Source organism: Peromyscus leucopus, chromosome 12 (assembly GCF_004664715.2).
Source record: "Peromyscus leucopus breed LL Stock chromosome 12, UCI_PerLeu_2.1, whole genome shotgun sequence".
NCBI classification, from domain to species: Eukaryota; Metazoa; Chordata; class Mammalia; order Rodentia; family Cricetidae; genus Peromyscus; species Peromyscus leucopus.
The window spans coordinates 52,196,239-52,215,511 of NC_051073.1; the positions used below are offsets into that span (position 1 = coordinate 52,196,239).

Consider the following 19,273-nt stretch of genomic DNA (forward strand, 5'->3'; position numbering starts at 1 on the left):
AGTTCCTGGGTGGCTGTCCCTGTTGCAAACCCACCCCTGTGCACACATAGGGGATGAGGACACCCTCTGCTGCAGCCTTCTGTAGGTTCTGGAGCCGAGGCCCCATTCACTGGTTTTGTTCACTTATTTTATACGAGGGGCCATTCATTGGCATTCTAAAACTGTAAACGATCTTCCAGTCTGCTAATGTACCTCCCTGCCCTCCCTCAGCACTGTTTTGAGTTTAATTGACTAAATGTCTTCTTATCTCAAAAGAAGTTTGTAGAAGGAGAAGGAAAAAAACACGTGTCTAACAAATACCCCTTCCAACCTGCACGGTTCTATGTTCTGCTTTTTTTTTTTTTTTAAAGTAATGGCATTCATACTTTTACCCCTTTGAAAGAATTATTTAGGAGACTATTCTTTTTCTTGGTGATGTTATTGCTCAAAATTTAATTTTGAGTTTTCTGACTATCTAAGTGAATAAGATCGATGTACAAACAGGATAATGTTCTATTGAGGACATATAATCCAGTACAAAATCTCTTGCCAACTCAGAATACCTCTCCATAAAGGCAGAAGAATAAAAAAAAAAAGCACTTGGTTATTGATTAAACATAAACTAAAATGCGAGCCAGCCATGGTGAACCATGTCTGCAAGTCTAACATTTGGAGGCAGAGGATACCAAGTTTTGGGCCAGCCTACAATACATGAGTTCATCACCAACCTGAGCTACACAGAAAGACCCTGTCTGAGAACAATAATAACGAAGTAAAGCATACAAGCAAGAATAAAATTCATAATGTGGTCTGTGTAAGATTGCAAAAACTGATAGCCAGGCAGATACAACTGGCTGGAAACTGCTCCTAAAGTTTAGATGTAGCTGGGTGCTGAGGATGCCTTCAATGTGTAGAGTGCTAGCCTCATGGGTTTCATCCCCAGCACCACATAAACAGGCCTGCAATTCCAGCCGTGGAGGGGTGCAGGCAGGGGATTAGGGGTTCAAAGTCATCCTTAGCGATAAAGTGAGTTTGAGGCCGGCCTAGCTAGGCTGTATGAGAACCTGTAGGAAGTGAAGGAAGGAAAGGAGGGGGGAGGGAGGGAGGGAAAAGAAGAAAGGATGACCAGTCCTGAAATAAGCCAAGTTGACATCACCATGCCACATTTAATTCATCTCAACTTTACCTAGCGATTAGGGAAACCAGCAGGGACAGCTAGTGAGTAAAATCCCCTGGAAAAGTAAACTCACATCTTTATGACAGAGGTAGTCTTGTGGCTGGAAGCCAGGGGATTTAGGCTCTTATCTTCCTGGACGACTCCTGGGTCCTCGAAGAAACTTCCCTGGGCTGTGAAGCTGGTGAGAAGCCTGTTGAGCTTTTTGAAACGATTCAGATCACCTTCAAAGGAGCAGGAAAGGAACTGGGAAGTCATTAAAGAAAACGCCCTAAGAAAAGCCAACGGGACCAAATATTCCTCTGTTAACACGTTCCAGGTGTGGACTGTAGCTTTCAGTATAGCTGGTATAAATCAGTGCAGGGTGATCTACATAGCGAGGCGGGCACTATCTGACAGGCCGAGACGTGGTCCCCTTCCAGTTGCCCCAGGAGGCCTGTTTAATCAGAACTGTAGGGAAGAGCTGGTACTCTGTAGTAGCAGCCAACCAGGGATTTCTGAAGTCTGAGAAGCACTGGATGATTAAAAAAAAAAAAAAAAAAAAAATCTTTCAGTGGTTACGATGAAAATGTCATGGCACCTGAAGATGACCTTTAACCCACTGTGTTTGGGAGACACACGCTAGTGAAAGAGCAGCCTAATCTGCTCAGTTGTTTACTGAGAGTGTTTGTTTGGTGGCATCTCAGTTTCTTGTTTGTTTGTTGTTGTTTTTAACTTTCTCTGAAGGAAGCATTACTAAAGGCTGACTACCTTGCTCAGTTTTCCGTGTTTGTTTAGAACTTTAACACAACTAAGGTTAAGTATTTTGAGGCTTATTCAACTTTTTTGTTGAATTATGTTTGTTTTGTTTGAGACAGGGTCTCGTTATGTAGCCCTGGCTGTCCTGGAACTCCCTATGTCTGGCTGGCCTCGAACTCCTGGAGATCCACCTGCCTTTGCCTCCTGAGTGCTGGGATTAAAGGTGTACATCACTGTGCCTGACAACTTTTATTTTAAAATAAAAAAAAACTTACCTTATTCGATTTTAAAATTTAGCAGTTATCTGAATCACCTTACAGAAACTCTTCATACCGTGTGTTGTCCGTAGTTTGGCCCTGCGGTTCAAATTAGGCCCTAAGCAGGATCTAAATGGTAGAGGCATGATATTTGTGCCGCTTAGTTTTTACCAGCTCAACATCAACTAGAGTCATCTGGGAAGAAGGGACCATTAGCTGAAGAATTGTCTCCATCAAACTGGCCTGTGGAAATGTCTGTGAGCATTTTCTTGATTCAGGATTGATGTGAAAGGGCTCAGATCATGTGAGCAGTGCTGACCTTAGGCAGGTGGTTCCGGATTGGATAAGAAAGCAAGCTGAGCAAGCCTTGGAAATGGAGCCAGTAAACAGTGTTCTTGGGTGGTTTCTCTCAGGGTCCTGCTATGATGATAGACCGTGACGTGGAAGTGTAAGCCAAGCTAGCCCTTCCTCTTCTCCCAAGCTTCTTTGGGTCCCAGTGTTTATCACAACAACTGAAAGCAAACTAGTCTTTGTTTCTCTGCAGCTGCTCAGACAAAATACCCTGACAAAAGCAAGTAGAGGAAAAGGAGTTGACCAGCTGTCAGTTCCAGGTTATTATTCCTTACCATGAGGGAGCTGGTTACATCACATCCATAATCAGGAAGAAGAGTGACTGACGAATGCATGCCTGCATTTGCTCATCTCTCTCTCTCTCTCTCTCTCTCTCTCTCTCTCTCTCTCTCTCTCTCTCTCTCTCTCTCTCTCTCCTCTCTCTCCTCTCTCTCCTCTCTCTCCTCTCTGTCATCTTACACGGACTCGGACTGAAACCCAGGGAACAGTGCTTGCTACCCACAATGGTCTAGTCTTTCTACTTTAATCAATGTAATCAAGATAATTCCCTAAAACATGCCCACAGGTCAGTTCAATCTAGATAGTCTCTCACTGAAACGCTTAGGTAATTTTAGATTATATAAATTGTCAATTAAAACTATCACAATGGTTTAATTAACTTGTTTGGTAGGCAATAACATAGTTTCTTCCTTCTTCCTTTCCCCCCTCCCCTCCTCCTCCTCCTCTTCTTCTTCTTAACAGAAGACTTGATTTTAAAAGATTTTAGTGTTGATGTGGAAGGGATCAGCCTGGAAACTGAATTAAATTGTATACAGTGGTGTGTGTGTGTGTGTGTGTGTGTGTGTGTGTGTGTGTGTGTGTAAGCACGCTCATGCATGTGTGTTTTGCTAAGGCTACAAACCAGGGCTTTGTGGATGTTAAACATACATGCTAGCACATTCTCTAGCTTCATATATTTTTCTGATCATTCTCTTATTCTTATCCAATATCTAATCAATCACCAATTCCCTATTAGTGCTATTTTCTAAATGTCTCTGAATCTTAATATTTCTGGTCTGAGTCACTATCCACTTTTCCTAAGACTTGTAGTTGACTTCCCAGAATCTGGGGAGGAAGCCCTGGGTGGATGTGTATTGTTGATGTGAGCATATCCATGTCAAGGGCCCCAACGCCTCAGATGCATGGGAATGTCAAAGCCTTCTCTAGGTCAGGCTCAGGGAAATGGCAAAGTCTTCCCTGGTCCAAGAAGAGCATTGATGAAAGATTGACCTTTAGCTAAAACAGTGTATACAGGAGCTATCAATGATAGCTTCTTCTTTCCCAGTGACTGTAACATGAGACTGCTCTCCTGCAGAACCCCCACCAGGATTAACTAAACCAGCCTCCTTGTTCAGTTGTACATAATAACCCTGCCTTGGTTTAGATGCATAAAATAAAAGAGATGTCTCCAAGCTGCTGCTGGTGCGTTTCCATCAGAGTGCATGACCCACCCAACCCCAGCTTTTCTGTGTGTGTGTGTGTGTGTGTGTCTGCTGTTTCTGCATTCCCTGTTGCCCCACTTAGGTCCATCTCCAAGGTTGTGAGAGGTCACAGCAAAAAAACCCTTTTCTACAGCCTGAATAAAGTGGTACTTAAAAACATAGATCTAGCCGGGCGGTGGTGGCGCACGCCTTTAATCCCAGCACTCGGGAGCAGAGCCAGGCGGATCTCTGTGAGTTCGAGGCCAGCCTGGGCTACCAAGTGAGTTCCAGGAAAAGGCACAAAGCTACACAGAGAAACCCTGTCTCGAAAAACAAAACAAACAAACAAACAAACAAAAAAATAGATCTAACCATGTTCCTTCCACTTAAAGCTCAGGAGTTGTACAATGAACTGTGAGACCTTTCAGGGTCCACCTTCTCCAACTTCTCCTACTTATATATCCCTAGCTGGCCTGGAACTCACAGGGATCTGTCTGCCCTGCCTCCTGAGCTGGGATTAAAGGTGTGCGCCACCACCTCCCCTAATCTTTGGGTTCTTTTTAAAAGAATACTTATTCAGGGAAGTCATTCCTGATAATGTTCTCTCTATACCCTCCCCCTGACTCTTGTTATGTTATGATTTTCTCTGCGCTTTGGTCATCATCATACTCGTGTTTGTATTTGTTGATGGTTGATCTTTATTGTCAACTTGATTGGATTTGGAATCTCCTAGGAGACACACCTCTGGGTGTGTCTGTGAGCGAATTTCCAGGAGCTTTAACTGCGGGTGGAAAACCCTGAATGTGGGTCACACCATCTCGTGACCTGAGAGTCCTGCCTGTACTGAATAAGGAGGGGAAGTGGGGGAAAGCAGTTGAGTGCTGGCATTCCCCTGTCTCTGCTTCATCACTGACTAGTCTGCTCCTCTACCTGCCTTCCTCACCACGAGGGACTGCTTTCCTGAACTGTGTTCATTACTTTTCCTGTTGCTGACAAAAGCAACTTGGAGGAGAACGGCTTCATTTCGGCTCACAGTCCATGATGGTGAGGAAGTGTGGTGATATTTTATTTGTATGTTAATAAATAAAATTTGCCTGGAGATCAGAGGAAATAGCAAGCCATTAAGTAAACACAAAAGTCAGGCAGTGGTATCACACACCCTTAATCCGATTACTTGGCAGGCTAGGTCTGTATGTTCAAGGCCACACTAGGGAACAGAGCCAAGCCGTGGTAACACATGCCTTTAAACCCCGGTACCAACCATAGAGACCTGGAGGTCTATACAGACAGGCAGTGACAAGGAAGTGAGGTAGCTGGGTTAAGAGCCAATGAGAGGGCAGAACAGCAAGGCAATAAAGGTGCATGTTAGACAGGAAGTAGTTCACTTTTGGTAGCTACAGAGCTAGAGAGGTAAGGTTGGTGTCTATTCCTATTTCCCTGATCTCTAAGGCTTTCATCCCTATATTTGGCTTCGTGTTTTTTATTTAATAAAACCGTTTAGGAATTCAGCTACAAGGAAGTCATGGTGGCAGGCATTTGAGGCAGCTTGTTACATTGCACTAACAGTCAGAAAGCAGCAAGTTTTCTCCATTTCATGTAGTCTGGGCCCCCAGCTCATGGAATGGTATTGCCCACATTCATCCAGGGTGGGTCTTACTTTCTCAGTTAATCTGATTGAGGCATCCCTCACAGGCATGGCCAGGGGCATGTCTCCTGGATTATTCCAGATTCTAGCAGGTTGACAATATTAACCATCACACCTACCTTTGGTTTACAAAGTTCCATGAGGGTAAGCAATATTTCTGGTGCACTTAGTGCTTAACAAAATAGCTGGCATAGAGTATATGAATGAATGAATGATCAGTGATGTCTTTTCACAAGCTGAAGTAGTAGTATAAGGTTTATTCAGTTGTCAGATTTTTGTGAATAATCTTTTCATTTTTGTCTGCATAGATTATGCTTGTGCCCTTCAGAGGGATATTTTGCTTCAGGGGCGGCTGTACCTTTCAGAAAACTGGCTTTGTTTCTATAGCAACATCTTCAGATGGGAAACTACAGTAAGATATTTTGCATTTGATTTGTTGATACAAATAATTGCATAGTCAGAAATGTACACAGTACTCTTAAAAAGCAGTGTATTGAGGATGATTCAAAAGTAAAATGGTATGCATTTGTGTATCTATGTTTATGTAAGTATAATGTATTTTTACGTGCGTAAATGTGTAATGTATTTTTCTAATTTCAATACATCAGGCTCCATTTGTACTTACTACAGTTCAGTTGGAAGGGCTTGATTGCCAAAACCATGGTTACTTGACAGACTGTCTACATTGTTCTCCAAGTTTAAATGTGGAGCCTGAACTTCCACGTGTCTTTCACACCCAGTCCTAATGTTAGATCCTGGGACTGATGGGCAGAATGCTGAAGGGAACACGTCCGAATGCTGACTTTGATTTTCACAGAGAACACAGCATGTGCTTGTGAACTCCTAAAGCAGGTCTTTCAGCCAAATACTCTGGATTAGACTGATGTAACACTTCGTATTTGGGGTTGTATATGCTTCTGAAAATATGAATTTCAGTTTTTAAAAAATATTTTTTTTGTGTGTGTGTGTGTTTAGATTTCTATTGCTTTAAAGAATATAACCTTTATGACCAAGGAGAAAACTGCTCGACTCATCCCAAATGCTATCCAGATCATCACCGAGGGCGAAAAGGTGAGGGACTTGTCTATCTTAGCCGTATTAATAGCAGGGAGAAACTATCTCACACTGGTAGCACTGGGGGGTAGATAGTTCTTGAAGCTACAGTGTCTTGTGGAGCCACAGGATATCAGTAACAGACTCTTGTATGTTTAAATGGTTACCATTTGCAGAGAAGAAAGAGGACAGCAGGGAGGTGGGAAAGGACAGTGGGTGTGTGTGTGTGTGACTAAGATAAAAGATAACTACGTACATATAAAGATGTCACAATTAAACCCATTTCTTTGAATGCTAATTAAAATAATAAGGAAATCCAAAAGAGACAGTAGTAATCATTAGGTCACATGATATGTATGCAACAGTGTCTGCAGATTACTGCTGTGGATGTCTTTCTGTATGCTGTGAATATGTGTTGCTCTGATTGGTTGGTAAATAAAGCCGTTTGGCCTATGGCAAGGCAGCTTAGGGGCAGGAGGGAAATCCAAACAGACAGGAAGAGAAAGTAGAGGCAAGGCAGAGAGCTACCGCCAGGAGAAGCAAGATGTAAAGGTATTGGTAAGCCACAAACCATGTGGCAAAGTATAGGTTTATAGAAATGGGTTAATTTAAGATATAAGAGCTAGCTAGCAAGAGGCCCGCCATAGACCATAGAGTTTGTAAGTAATATAAGCCTCTGTGTGTTTAATTGGGTTCAAGCAGCTGCAGGACCTGGTGGGACACAGGAAAACTTTCAGCTACAGATTGCTAGGATGGATCCTCTACTAAGGCTATCTATCGAAAGCAGGGCATGGTGGTGCATGCTTTTAATCCCAGCACTCAGGGGGCAGAGGCAGGAGGATCTCTGGGTTCAAGGCCAGCCTGGTCTGCAGAGTGAGTTCCAGGACAGCCAGGGCTGTTATACAAAGAAAACCTGTCTTGACATGCTCACCCCTCCCAATATATATATATCGTATATATATCGATATATATATATATATATATGTGTGTGTGTGTGTGTGTGTGTGTGTGTGTGTGTGTGTGTATATATACATATAATCGAGAGGCCTCAGATTAATGAATTGAAAAATCTGTCTGTAAAAACATTAATACCCAAATCATGTGTGAAATTTTCTTAATCACTCCAGCATAGAACTAGCTTCCTCCTCCCTGTAGATCAGCTCTGTGATAGGCGGTCACTGACTAGGTCGATGGAAGAGAAGACCCACTGGGAGGCCTCGTTCAAGGATACCTCTTGCTGTATTTTCTCATTGAAGTCAACTTTAAATATGACTTTACAAAAATAGCTAAATGTAGAGAAAGATATAGTGCTGAAAACAGACACAGAATTACAGATAGAGCATTCTACTGTTTTCCATAACATCAGAAGCCTCAGAGTTTAACTTGAGTGTTTTATGTGCAGGGATCCAATATTTTTGGAGTATTTTTAACACTTGAAAAAGTTGCCTAACTTAAAATTCATATCATTAATATATACATTTCTGAAATCTACTTGTATTCTTAGTTTATATGTGGCTCAACTGACAGGCATCATATCGCAAAGTTCAGAATAAAATACTTCCATTTTTTCTATAAATTTATTTAGATTAATTTGAGAAAATTATTATGAACATAAACAGCTGCCTAATTTTAGCCCATTTCCCTGGTAGATAAGAACAACACTATGTTTGAAAATGATGTTTAGTATGCTATTGTTACAGGGGAGGGCTTATAAAGAAGTCTCATTTATGCAGCCATTATTTGTTTTTCTTTTAACACAAAGACAAGTGAAAACAGTGTGAGGAGTTGGTAGCTGTGGGCTTTGGTCAGCAGGACCCCACAGACCTTCGTGACAGAACTGGGATGTGCAGGCATAAGCTGAGCAAACCCTTTCCTCCCCAAGTGGCTTTGGTCACGGTGTCTTATCACAGCAATAGAAACCCTAAGACGCTAAGTGCACTTTGTTTATCCAGTGTGTCTGTCCCCTTCGTTTCCACGGTGCTTAATTTGTCCCCTTATTTGTCTTTGTAGTTTTTCTTTACGTCTTTCGGTGCCAGAGACAGAAGCTACCTGAGCATATTTCGGTTGTGGCAGAATGTGTTATTAGATAAGGTAAGTGTTCATCCCAGAGGCCTGCTGTAAGAAGGCACAGGGGGGCTAGTGTGGACCTACGTAGAATTTGTGCAGAGCCTTTCTTGTTTTCATGAATGTAATTCAGATGACAATTCCACAATAGAAATTCTGTTGTTGTTGTTTTTTATTTTATTTTATTTTATTTTATTTTATTTTATTTTATTATTTTATTTTATTTTATTTTATTTTATTTTATTTTATTTTATTTTATTTTGCTGAGACAGGGTTTCTCTGTGTCACAGCCCTGGCTGTCCTAGCTCTGTAGCCCAAGCTATCTTCAAACTCACAGAGATCCGCCTGCCTCTGCCTCCTGAATGCTGGGATAAAAGGCGTGCGCCGCCGCCACCACCACCTGGCTAACACTTCAAATTCTTTAAAGCAAAAGATCTATAGTTATTTTTGTGTTATTTCTTAAATTTAAAAAAAAATTGAAGAATTGGGCAGTGATAGCATATGTCTTCAATCCCAATACTCAGGAGGCAGAGGCAGGAGAATCTCTGTGAGTTTGAGGTCTACAGATTGAGTTCCAGGGCAGCCAGAGCTACACAGTGAGACTCCAGTCAAAAAGATCCTACCCCACAGCCAATAAAAAGAAAAGAAAGGAAGAAAAATTTTAAAACTTAAAAACTGGGCACTTGCCACCAAGCCTGATGACCCGAATTCAAGAATAAATAAATAATTGTAATAAAAATGTGAATTAGCAAGTTTTTATTAAAGAAGGTTTTTGTGGTGGGTGCGTGCATCTAAGCTAGTGGAGATTCGAGTGTGTACAGAGGCCTGAGGGGGACATCCGATGTCTTCCTTGGCCACACTCCACCTTACTCCTGTGAGACAGGGTCTCATTGCTCCAGAAGTTGACTGTTCCAGTTAGGCTGGCAGGCCAGCAAGCGCAGGAGCTGTCTGCCTCCATCTCCCAGGGCCGGAGCTGTAGGTATGTGGTGCAGCCCTTTCTGGCCTTTTATAAGGGTGTTTGGGATTCAAACTTTGGCTCTCATACTTGTCCAGCAAGCATTTCCCGAGCTATCGTCCCAGCCCCTTAATTTGTTGTTGTTCTGGTGGTTGAATCCAGAGCCTCCTGCATGTACCACTGAGCCATACCCTCAACCCCTATGGTTACATTACTGTGCTAATTATAATCCCTGGGCTACTGATCAAGAAAAAAAAAAGATAGTAGAAGAAACATTAATGGAAGTAAAACAATAACTAGAAAATAAATACCTATTTAACGTGTAAGAAGCCAATACTGGAAACATAAAGGGACACACACATTTGATAAACAAAATGGACTTAGTAGCTTAGGCTTTCTATCGCTGTGGTAAAACACCGTGACTGAAGCAACTTGGGGAGGAAAGGGTTAATTCAGCTCAGGCTTCCACATCACATCCATCATCAAAGGAAGTCAGGACAGGAACTCAAATGGGGCAGGAACCTGGAGACAGGAGCTGATGCAGAGACCATGGAGGGATGTTGCTTACTGGCCTGCTCCTCACGGCTTGCTCAGCCTGCTTTCTTGTAGAACCCAGGACCACCAACCCAGGCCATTGATGACTAATTAAGAAAGTGCCTTACAGGCTTGTCTGCTGGATCTTATGGAGACATTTTCTCAATCAAGGCTCCCTCCTCTCTGATGACTCTAGTTTGTGTTAAGTTGACATAAAATGGCCAGCACTCTTCCTAAAATGATCTTTTACTAGATATTACTTAAATCCTCATATAACTATAAAGGAGCCAACAGTGCAATTGAGATCCAAAAACTGATGGAATAAAAAATAGATAGTCCAACTGTATGTGATGTTTGAGACAGAATAGAGTCAAAGAACAGATACCTTGAAAGGGAAAGAAGGAAATAATATTACACGTAAACAGAGAACAGTGTTGACAGGATACCTGGCAAGGCAGTCTTTAAAACTGAAGTGGATAGACAAGGGGTGTATTTGTATTGGTAGAAGGGCCAAATTGTCTGGAATTCACAACCGTTTTAAGTGCATATGTACCTTGTAACAGAGTTCTAAAGTATATAAAGAAAAAAATGAGCAAAATTGGAGGGAGAAAGGAACAATTTAGCAGTAAAAGCTGAATTCAAAAACCCCACTTTCAATGACGGGAACAACTGGACAGAGTTCCTCAGGGTAAGCAGAAGAACACAACCACAAACTAGCCAGGACCAAAGGACACCTATAGAATGCTTTATCAACAGCATCAGCTATACATTCTTCTCAAGGGCATGTGGATACTCTCCAGAACTGACCATAATACTAGATTATAAAGCAAGTATCAATGCATTCAAAGGGATTAAAGTAATGCAAAATGTATTCTCTGATCACAGTGGAATGAAATTAGGAACCAGAGGTTCACTAGAAAGTAAAAGTTAAATAGAACATTCCTAAAGAGCCGCTGAGGAAAAGAAGAAATCACAAGGGAAATTTTTTTTTTAAATCCTTTCACAACCTAAATGAAAACAAAACTACACCAAATCTCATGGGATACAGCTAAAGCAGCATTTAGAAGGGAAATTATAACTGTAAACACTTGTTACATATTTAAAAGGCTGATCTTGGATCAGTAGCCTACCGTTTGGATTTATGAAGCTAGAAATAGGAGAGCAAATTAACTCCATATAAGCAGAACCAAAGAAACATAAACATTGGAGCAGAAATGAACAAAATAGAGAATAGCAAAATGGGTCCATAGAATGAAAGGTTGTTTTGGGAAACAAATTAAAAATCAACAAGCTTTACCTAGATCTATCAAAAGTAAGGGAGAGGGGATGAAGCAGTGGTGCATGCCTACGATTCTGACACTGAGGATGCTGGAGCAGACTGGAGAGTTCAAGGCCAGCCTGGGGTGGGTTAGGGTAGGTTAGGAAGACCCTGTCTCAACAAACCAAAGAAAGAGGAAGAAAGCCACACAAAACCGGAGCAAAGACTGAAGTGACTGAACTTACAAGTCAAACACTATTTTAAATACTCAACATTCAATGTTTATTGTGTACATGTGTATGTTTGTGTGTGTGCTTGTACAGTGTGTGTGTGTGTGTGTGTGTGTGTGTGTGTATGATGACTTTTGTATTCTTTGTTCACATGAGTGGAGGACTACCATCTTCATATATTACTTGAGCTTGTCAAACCTTTTGATCATTTCATTGTCTTTAGCACTAACATGTAATGCTATTTCAAGTAGGCATTAACTCTTATTTAATAATAAGAGCGGCCATCTCTGCTCTGTAATGAGACAAGAAACGATGTTGAAGCATATATTTTAAATACTACCTAAAACTATCTTAACTAGAATCTTAAAAAAAAAAAAAAAGAAAAAAGAAAGGTGGCAGTGGCGCACGCCTTTAATCTCAGCACTTGGAAGGCAAAGCCAGGCAGATCTCTGCGAGTTCAAGGCCAGCCTGGTCTACAGAGCAAGATGCACCAAAACTACACAGAGAAACCCTGTCTTGAAAAACAAAGAATATATATATATATATAATTTTATTTTAAGTATATGTGTGTTTTATCTGCACATATGTCTGTGTACCACATGCATGCCTGGTGCCCTTGGAGGCTAAAAGAGGGCATCTGATCTCCTGGAACTGGAGTTACAGATGGTTGTGAGCTACCATGTGTGTGTTGGGAATAAAACCTGGGTCCTTTGTAAGAACCACCAATGCTCTTAACTGCTGAGCCATCTCTCTAGCCTCTAGCATCTCTCTCTCTCTCTCTCTCTCTCTCTCTCTCTCTCTCTCTCTCTCTCTCTCTCTCTCTCTCTTAGAAGTTTATTTTCTTAAAATTTGTATGTGTACGTGTGTGAGTCTGCATGAATAAGTGTGCAGCATTAGTGTGCAGAAACTTGTGGGGACCAGAAGAGGGCATCAGATCTCCTGGAAATAGGGGTGTAGGTAGTTGTGAATTGGGAGATGGAAACTGAATCCAGGTACTCCCCAAGAGCAGTGAAATGCATCTAACCACTGAGGCATCTTTCCAACTCCCAGAATCTTAAAGACTGTGGAAGTTCCCTAGAATAGAAACTACAAGTAGGACTAGGGAGATGGCTCCATGGGTCGCGTACTTGCTACTGCAAGCATGAGGACCTACGTTTGGACCCTCAGCACCCAGATAAAAACAGGTGTACAGTGCACACCTAGAATCCTGTTGCTAAGGAGGCAGAGACAGGCACACTGTGGGACTTGCTGGTCAGAGACAGCCTTGCTGAGCCAGTGAGCTCCAGGTTCAATGAGAGACTCTGTCTTTAACAAAAAAAAAAAAGGTAAAAAAGTTGAAGACATCGCAATGTCAACAACTATCCTGCAGACGAGCCTGCAACAGGCAAGCTCACATGTATACACGTGTGTACACATGTATCACACACACACACACACACACACACACACACACAGAGGCAGGGCTGAAGATGTAGCTAAGTGCTTGGAGTACCTAGTTTTTGCAAGGCCCTAGGTTTGATCTGGGCACGGAGCGAGTGAAGCATAGAGAGGACAGAGAGAACAAAGTAGAAAAACAGAAAGCTACCTTTCTGTGTTTCTTTAGTGAACTTTGAAGAACAATAATAAAAACATACTAATACAATAATGCTAACTACCATTTATGAAGTTAATAGGTGCTAGGCACAATGCTAGGTAACTGGTATAGTGTTGATAGTCTATAATTTTATAAGCTCTATTTGACTTCTAAAACCTTCCCTGCATTCCTTTCTGTTTTTAGACAGGCTACTGCTATGTAGCCCAGGCTGGCTTTGAACTTGTGTAGCCCAGACTAAACTTGAAACTGTCATCCTTCTGCCTCTGTTTCCTCAAGTGCTAGAATCATATGGAATTATGGTCATCTATTACCATGCTAGGAGGGGTTGGTTAGTTATTGTCAATTTGACATATCTGGGAAGAGGGAATCTTAAGTGATAAAATGCTTCCATTAGATTGACCTAAAGGTGTTGCTGGTTGGTCTTTGATCTTTTGCTCTTTTTTTTTGGGAGGGGGGGGGCTGGACCAAGCTCCCAAATAAATCACACATGGAGTCTTATTCTTAATTATGAATGCCAGGCCTTAGCTTGGCTTAGTTTATAGCCAGCTTTTCTTAACTTAAATTATCCTGACTACCTTTAGCTTCTGGGCTTTTCCCGTTCTCTTACTTCCATAACTCTTACTCTTACTCTGTGGCTTGCTGGTTGTGCAGCTGGGTGACTGACCCCTGATGTCCTCTCCTCTGACTCCTTCCCCTCAATCCTTTCTCCATCTATATCTATCTCTCTGCCAGTCCCGCCTATCCTTCCTCCTGCCTTGCTATTGGCTGTTCAGTTCTTTATCAGACCATCGGGTGTTTTAGACAGGCACAGTAACACAGCTTCACAGAGTTAAACAAATGCAACATAAAAGTAACACACCTTAAAATATTCTACTACATAAAGGCAAGTATGTGGGCGGGTTTCTTGGTTAAGGATTGATTTGGGAGGACCTAACTCACTGGGGACAGTGCCATCCATGGGCAGGTGGTCCTTGGGTGTGCAAGAAAGGAAACTGAGCAGGCTGGTGGGAGCAAGCCAGTGAGCAGGGTTCCTCCATGGTCTCTGCTTCCAGGTTCCCCTGTTAAGTTTCTGCCCTGATTGACCTCATGATTTGGTCATGGTCATTATCACAGCAATAGAAACCCTAACTAAAACATTGGACTTGCTTTCAGTTTTTGTTTATCTTTGTTTTCAGATTGATAAAAGGCATACTAGTTAGATTTGTTTTCTTTTCATTGACATAGGGACTGACTGTGTAGGCTTGTCTGGCTTGGAACTCACTCTGTAGACCAGGCTGGCCTAGAACTCACAGAGATCCGCTTGCCTCTGCCTCCCAAGTGCTGATAATGAAGGTGTGTGCCATGACACCTGGCTCTTGATTTCTTGATCTTGTGTGATATTCTAAAAAAAAAAAACAAAGAAAAATTTCTAAATATAAATACATAGATTGTGTTTACTTCTTGAATGAGAAAACTGTAAAAACAAATTGATTTAGAAGAAAGATTTTGCTTATTTGTTTTTGTCTCCTTTTGTGTCTTAACACAGGGTTTGTCTACATAGCCCTGGCTGTCCTGGAACTCACTATATAGACAAGGCTGGTCTCAAACTCAGAGATCCACCTGCTTCTGCCTCCTAAGTGCTGGGATTAAAGGTTTGCATCCCCTTACCTGATTTAAACAAATATTTTTATTTGACCAAATTATGTTTGAGCCACATGTTTTTGCATTTGTTTATTTATTTTTGCAGTAAAATCCACAGAAGAGGGAAAGAGTTAAGACTCATACTAGTGCCTTTGAAAAAGAATGTTTGTAGAGCTGGGGTGTTAGTTCAGTTAGGAGAATGCTTGCCTAGTATATACAATGTACTGAGTCCCTGTGATCCCAGCACTGGGGACATGTAAATAGGAGTTCATGGTCGTCCTAAGCTACATAGGAAGTTCTAGATCAACCTGGGGTACATTGGATCTCCTTGAAAGAAAGAAGAAAAATGTTTTTAATAGAACTATTTTTTTTTTCCAACTCAAGACTTGGTACACTCCGTCTGAAAGGATGGTATATTTCCAATATTAACTCATGATAGGAGTCTTCAATGTCTAGACATGTGTTTATCTGTCAGCCTGCCCATTTTTGAAGTTTTCAGTTTCTACAACCTTTGCCCTGCTTAGCAAGAGCACACTGAGTTCCTGGGACTTCGGGGCCAGATGATGGTAGCAACACTAGTCTGTGATACAATCAGTGCTTTCTCAGGCTTTTGCCACGAACCGTGCAGCCACAGTTCAAGATAAGGTCCGGGCTCTTCCCCACCTCATCTTCAGCTCATTTCCCTATTTAAACTAGTCCACCTCCCTTACCAGAGCCAGCCGGCCACTTCTGTCTCTTATGCTTTTTTGACTTGATTTCTGAGACAGTGGCTCACCTTATCAACCACATTGGTTTTGAACTTATAATTCTCCTGCCTTTGCCTCCCAAATGCCACCATGCCCAGTGGATTTACATTTTTAAATGGCTAACACACACACACACACACACACACACACACACACACACACCACCACCACCACCACCACCACCACCAAAGAATAACACTTCTTGATACTTGTCAATCACATGAAATTCTAAGTTCGGTGCCCATAAATAAAGTTTTATTGGAACGCAGCCATTTTCATTTGTTTGTGTTTTCACATGACACAGCAGAGTTGCGCGTTTGCAACAGAGACCATATGGCTCACCAAGCGTATATTTACTATATGGCCCTTTCCAGACAGTTTGTCCAACCCTCAACAATACTACAGCCAAAGTTGTGCTTTTAAAATATGTGCCTGAGACTGGCTTGTTTCTTGTTACTCTTTATTTTATTTTATTTTGTGGTAGTGGGGGACTTACTTTAGCTTCTTCTTTAATAACTATTGCCCTAAAAGTTTACCTAGGGACTGCATAATCTGGGCCCAGCCCACCTCTCCCTGTTATGGCTCAAATGTTGCAATGTCTTCTCTTAAACGTTCTACTTTTTTTGAGTGTGCAATAGTCTTCAAACATGCTCCGCCTCCAACTTGTGCTCTCTAATTTTCCAGCCCTTGTCCTGAGTCTCCTTAATAAATCTGAAGTAGCTGTCATCTATCTTTCTTTCCATTTTGCATTTCTCCGTTACAACACTCACAGCAATTATAACTCTTGGTTTCATTTTTCGTTCTCCTTTTTGGGCTATAAACACCTCGAGGGCAAAGGTCACATTGGTCTTGTTCACTGTCATACATGCAGTGCCAAAGCTCAGTGTTACCACACAGCTGGTGACATCCATCTCCCCTTCTCCACACAGCCTCCACCTGTCAGGCCCTAGGTATCGGTCAGAGTCTGTATCAACTGGGTCTCCTTCCTCTCTACAGTATGCCAGTTTGCATAATAAGTTGTATGTGACATGTATCAGATATTCATGAATTATATTCTAAGTGTCTCAATTTATCAAAATGGTAAGGGTTTAGCATCTAAATAAGAAGTATCCCTAATTAACAAAATATTGCAATTCTTTTTGTTCAAAGGAAAAGCCAAGGATGGAGAAAAAAATTGGTTCAGAACCATTCAAGGTTCAACCTAAATTAAGTATATATTTAGTGGGGATGGGAGGAGGAAGGACAGGGGAATCCGTTGCTGATATGTAAAATTAAATTAATTATAAAAGTTCCAGGAAAGGTGCAAAGCTACACAGAGAAACCCTGTCTTGAAAAACCAAAATAACAATAATAATAATTAATTATAAAATAAAAATATTTTTAAAAGTATACATTTAATTCATTTCCTTCCTTTTCTTGTTTCATTTTGAGATGGCACTTCAATTACAATATTTCTCCCTTCCCTTTCCTCCCTTCAAGTCTTCCCATAGAACCCTCTCTCCTCTCCTTCATGGACGGTGTCATTATTCATCAATTGTTATCGTATACATACATGGATTCATATATACTCATAAAGTCCCATATACAACCTGTTGAGTCCATACAGTATTACGTGTATGTGTGTTTTCAGGGTTGACCATTTGACATTTGGACAACCAATGTGTTCTTCCCTCCCTCCACCCCCTCTCCCTCTCCCAGCTTTACTCAGCTGCCCGTCTTTCTTTGTGTGGGATTGTGGCCTCGTGGGCTCCCCTCCTAACCGTCTGGCGTGCTCTTTGGTGTCATGCTTGGTCAGCTCACGTTTGGGCTGTCACGTTGGCGAAACTTTACTGCCGTGGCTTCCTATATTATTAGGAGACGTCGTCTCACAGTAAGCCCCCCCGATGCTCTGGCTCTTTCCGTCTCTCTGGCCCTTCTTCTGCACTGTTCTCTGAGTCTTCGGCGGGAGCGTTTTGTAGCTGTAGCCCTTGGGACTGGGCTCCACAACTCTGAACATTGATTGGTTGTGGTTTTCTGTAGTGGCTTCCACCTGGTACAAAGCTTTCTTCATGAAGAGTGAAGGCTACACTTACAGTTTCAGAGGCTTAGTCCATCATGGCAGGGAACATGGAACGAACGCAGGAAGGCATGGCCCTGTGCTGAGAACTTGACATCCCCATCTACAGGCAGCAGGGAGAGAGTTTAGTTCATTTTTTGACCTCCTAATTATACAGGACAATTGTTTGAAAAATAATGTATAAAGAAACTCTATTATTATTATTATTATTATTATTATTATTATTATTTTTGGTTTTTCGAGACAGGGTTTCTCTGTGTAGCTTTGTGCCTTTCTTGGAACTCACTCTGTAACCCAGGTTGGCTTCAAACTCACAGAGATCCACCTGGCTCTGCCTCCCGAGTGTTAGGATCAAAGGCGTGCGCCACCACCGCCCGGCTTAGAAACTCTATTTTTTTTAAATAGCTAAATTAATAAAATAGGTGCATATTTATGTATAAACACACACATATGGCTGTCATTAATAACAAGGGTTAAAAATCAAAAGGTTTTTGCTGTTAAAGCTCAGTTGAATTTTTATAGTCTTATGTTATTTTGTCATTGGATTTCAGATTATTATTGTATAGGCTGGATTCACACATACGCAAGTTTTCTTTTGAGCTATCTTTCTTTTTCAGTATATATGGGCTCCAGGAAGGGAGCTCTCCTTAGAATTTAAGAGTGCTTGAGCTGGAGAGAGGTCTCAGTGGGTAAAGTGCTTTGCTACTGCACTTCAATGAGTGCCTGAGGATCTGAGTTTGCATCCTCAGAGCTCACTAAAGGAGGACACGGAAGTGTGTGTCTAGGACACAGTAGCACATGTCTATAATCCCATGATGCCTTTCACAATATGGGAGATAAAGACGGGAATTTCTGAAAGCTTGCAGGCTGGCAAATGGAGCAGGCAACAGGAGACCCTGCCTCAAACAGAGTGTAAGACAAGGTCTCACACCTGAGATTGTCTTCTGACCTCTACACACACACACACACATACACACACACACACACACCTGAACACACATATCACACATAAAAAAAGATAAAAAAAAAAACTAAAAAGTGCATTCTGAGAGTGAATTTTTAGGTCCAGTCCAGATAGCATGACTTTAGCATCATTGCCAATGGCCAAAGGTAGTGCATATTCTTACACTGAGTCATGAAGTGCATGTTCTTACACTTTTAAACAGAGACAGGTGTGCCCTCCCTGAATTCTGATTTGTCACTCCAGATTCTGTTCTGAGACTCACTAACTAGAATGGTGATAGAAGCGAGTCTTATTTGTCAAGTGTGTTGGGAAAGAAGAGAGTTTAAAACAACCGACTAAATACATTACTGTGTATAGAGAGAGAAAGAAATGTCTGGCGTGGTGGTGCATGTTTTTAATCTCAGCACTTAGGAAGCAGAATCAGGAAGATCTCTGAGTTAGAGGCCAGCCTGTTGTAAATATTATTTTAAGGTGTGTTACATTTGTTTATGCTGTGGAATATTTGTTTAATGATGCAAAGATGTGTTGCATTCTTTTATGTTGCATTTGTTTAACTCTGTGAAGCTGTGTTACTTTGCCTGTCTAAAACACATGA

General features: G+C 41.6%; 1 protein-coding gene across 2 annotated transcripts in view; it reads left to right on the plus strand.

Moving 5' to 3' along the window:
• Gramd1c (GRAM domain containing 1C) overlaps positions 1–19,273 on the plus strand; it is a 91,375-nt gene that overhangs the window by 31,140 nt on the left and 40,962 nt on the right. For both annotated transcript variants that reach the window (XM_037209750.1, XM_028872094.2), the window contains exons 4-6: positions 5,913–6,016; positions 6,580–6,675; positions 8,668–8,748. In XM_037209750.1, the coding sequence (XP_037065645.1) occupies positions 5,913–6,016; positions 6,580–6,675; positions 8,668–8,748 (281 nt within the window). The remainder of the gene's footprint in view (positions 1–5,912; positions 6,017–6,579; positions 6,676–8,667; positions 8,749–19,273) is intronic.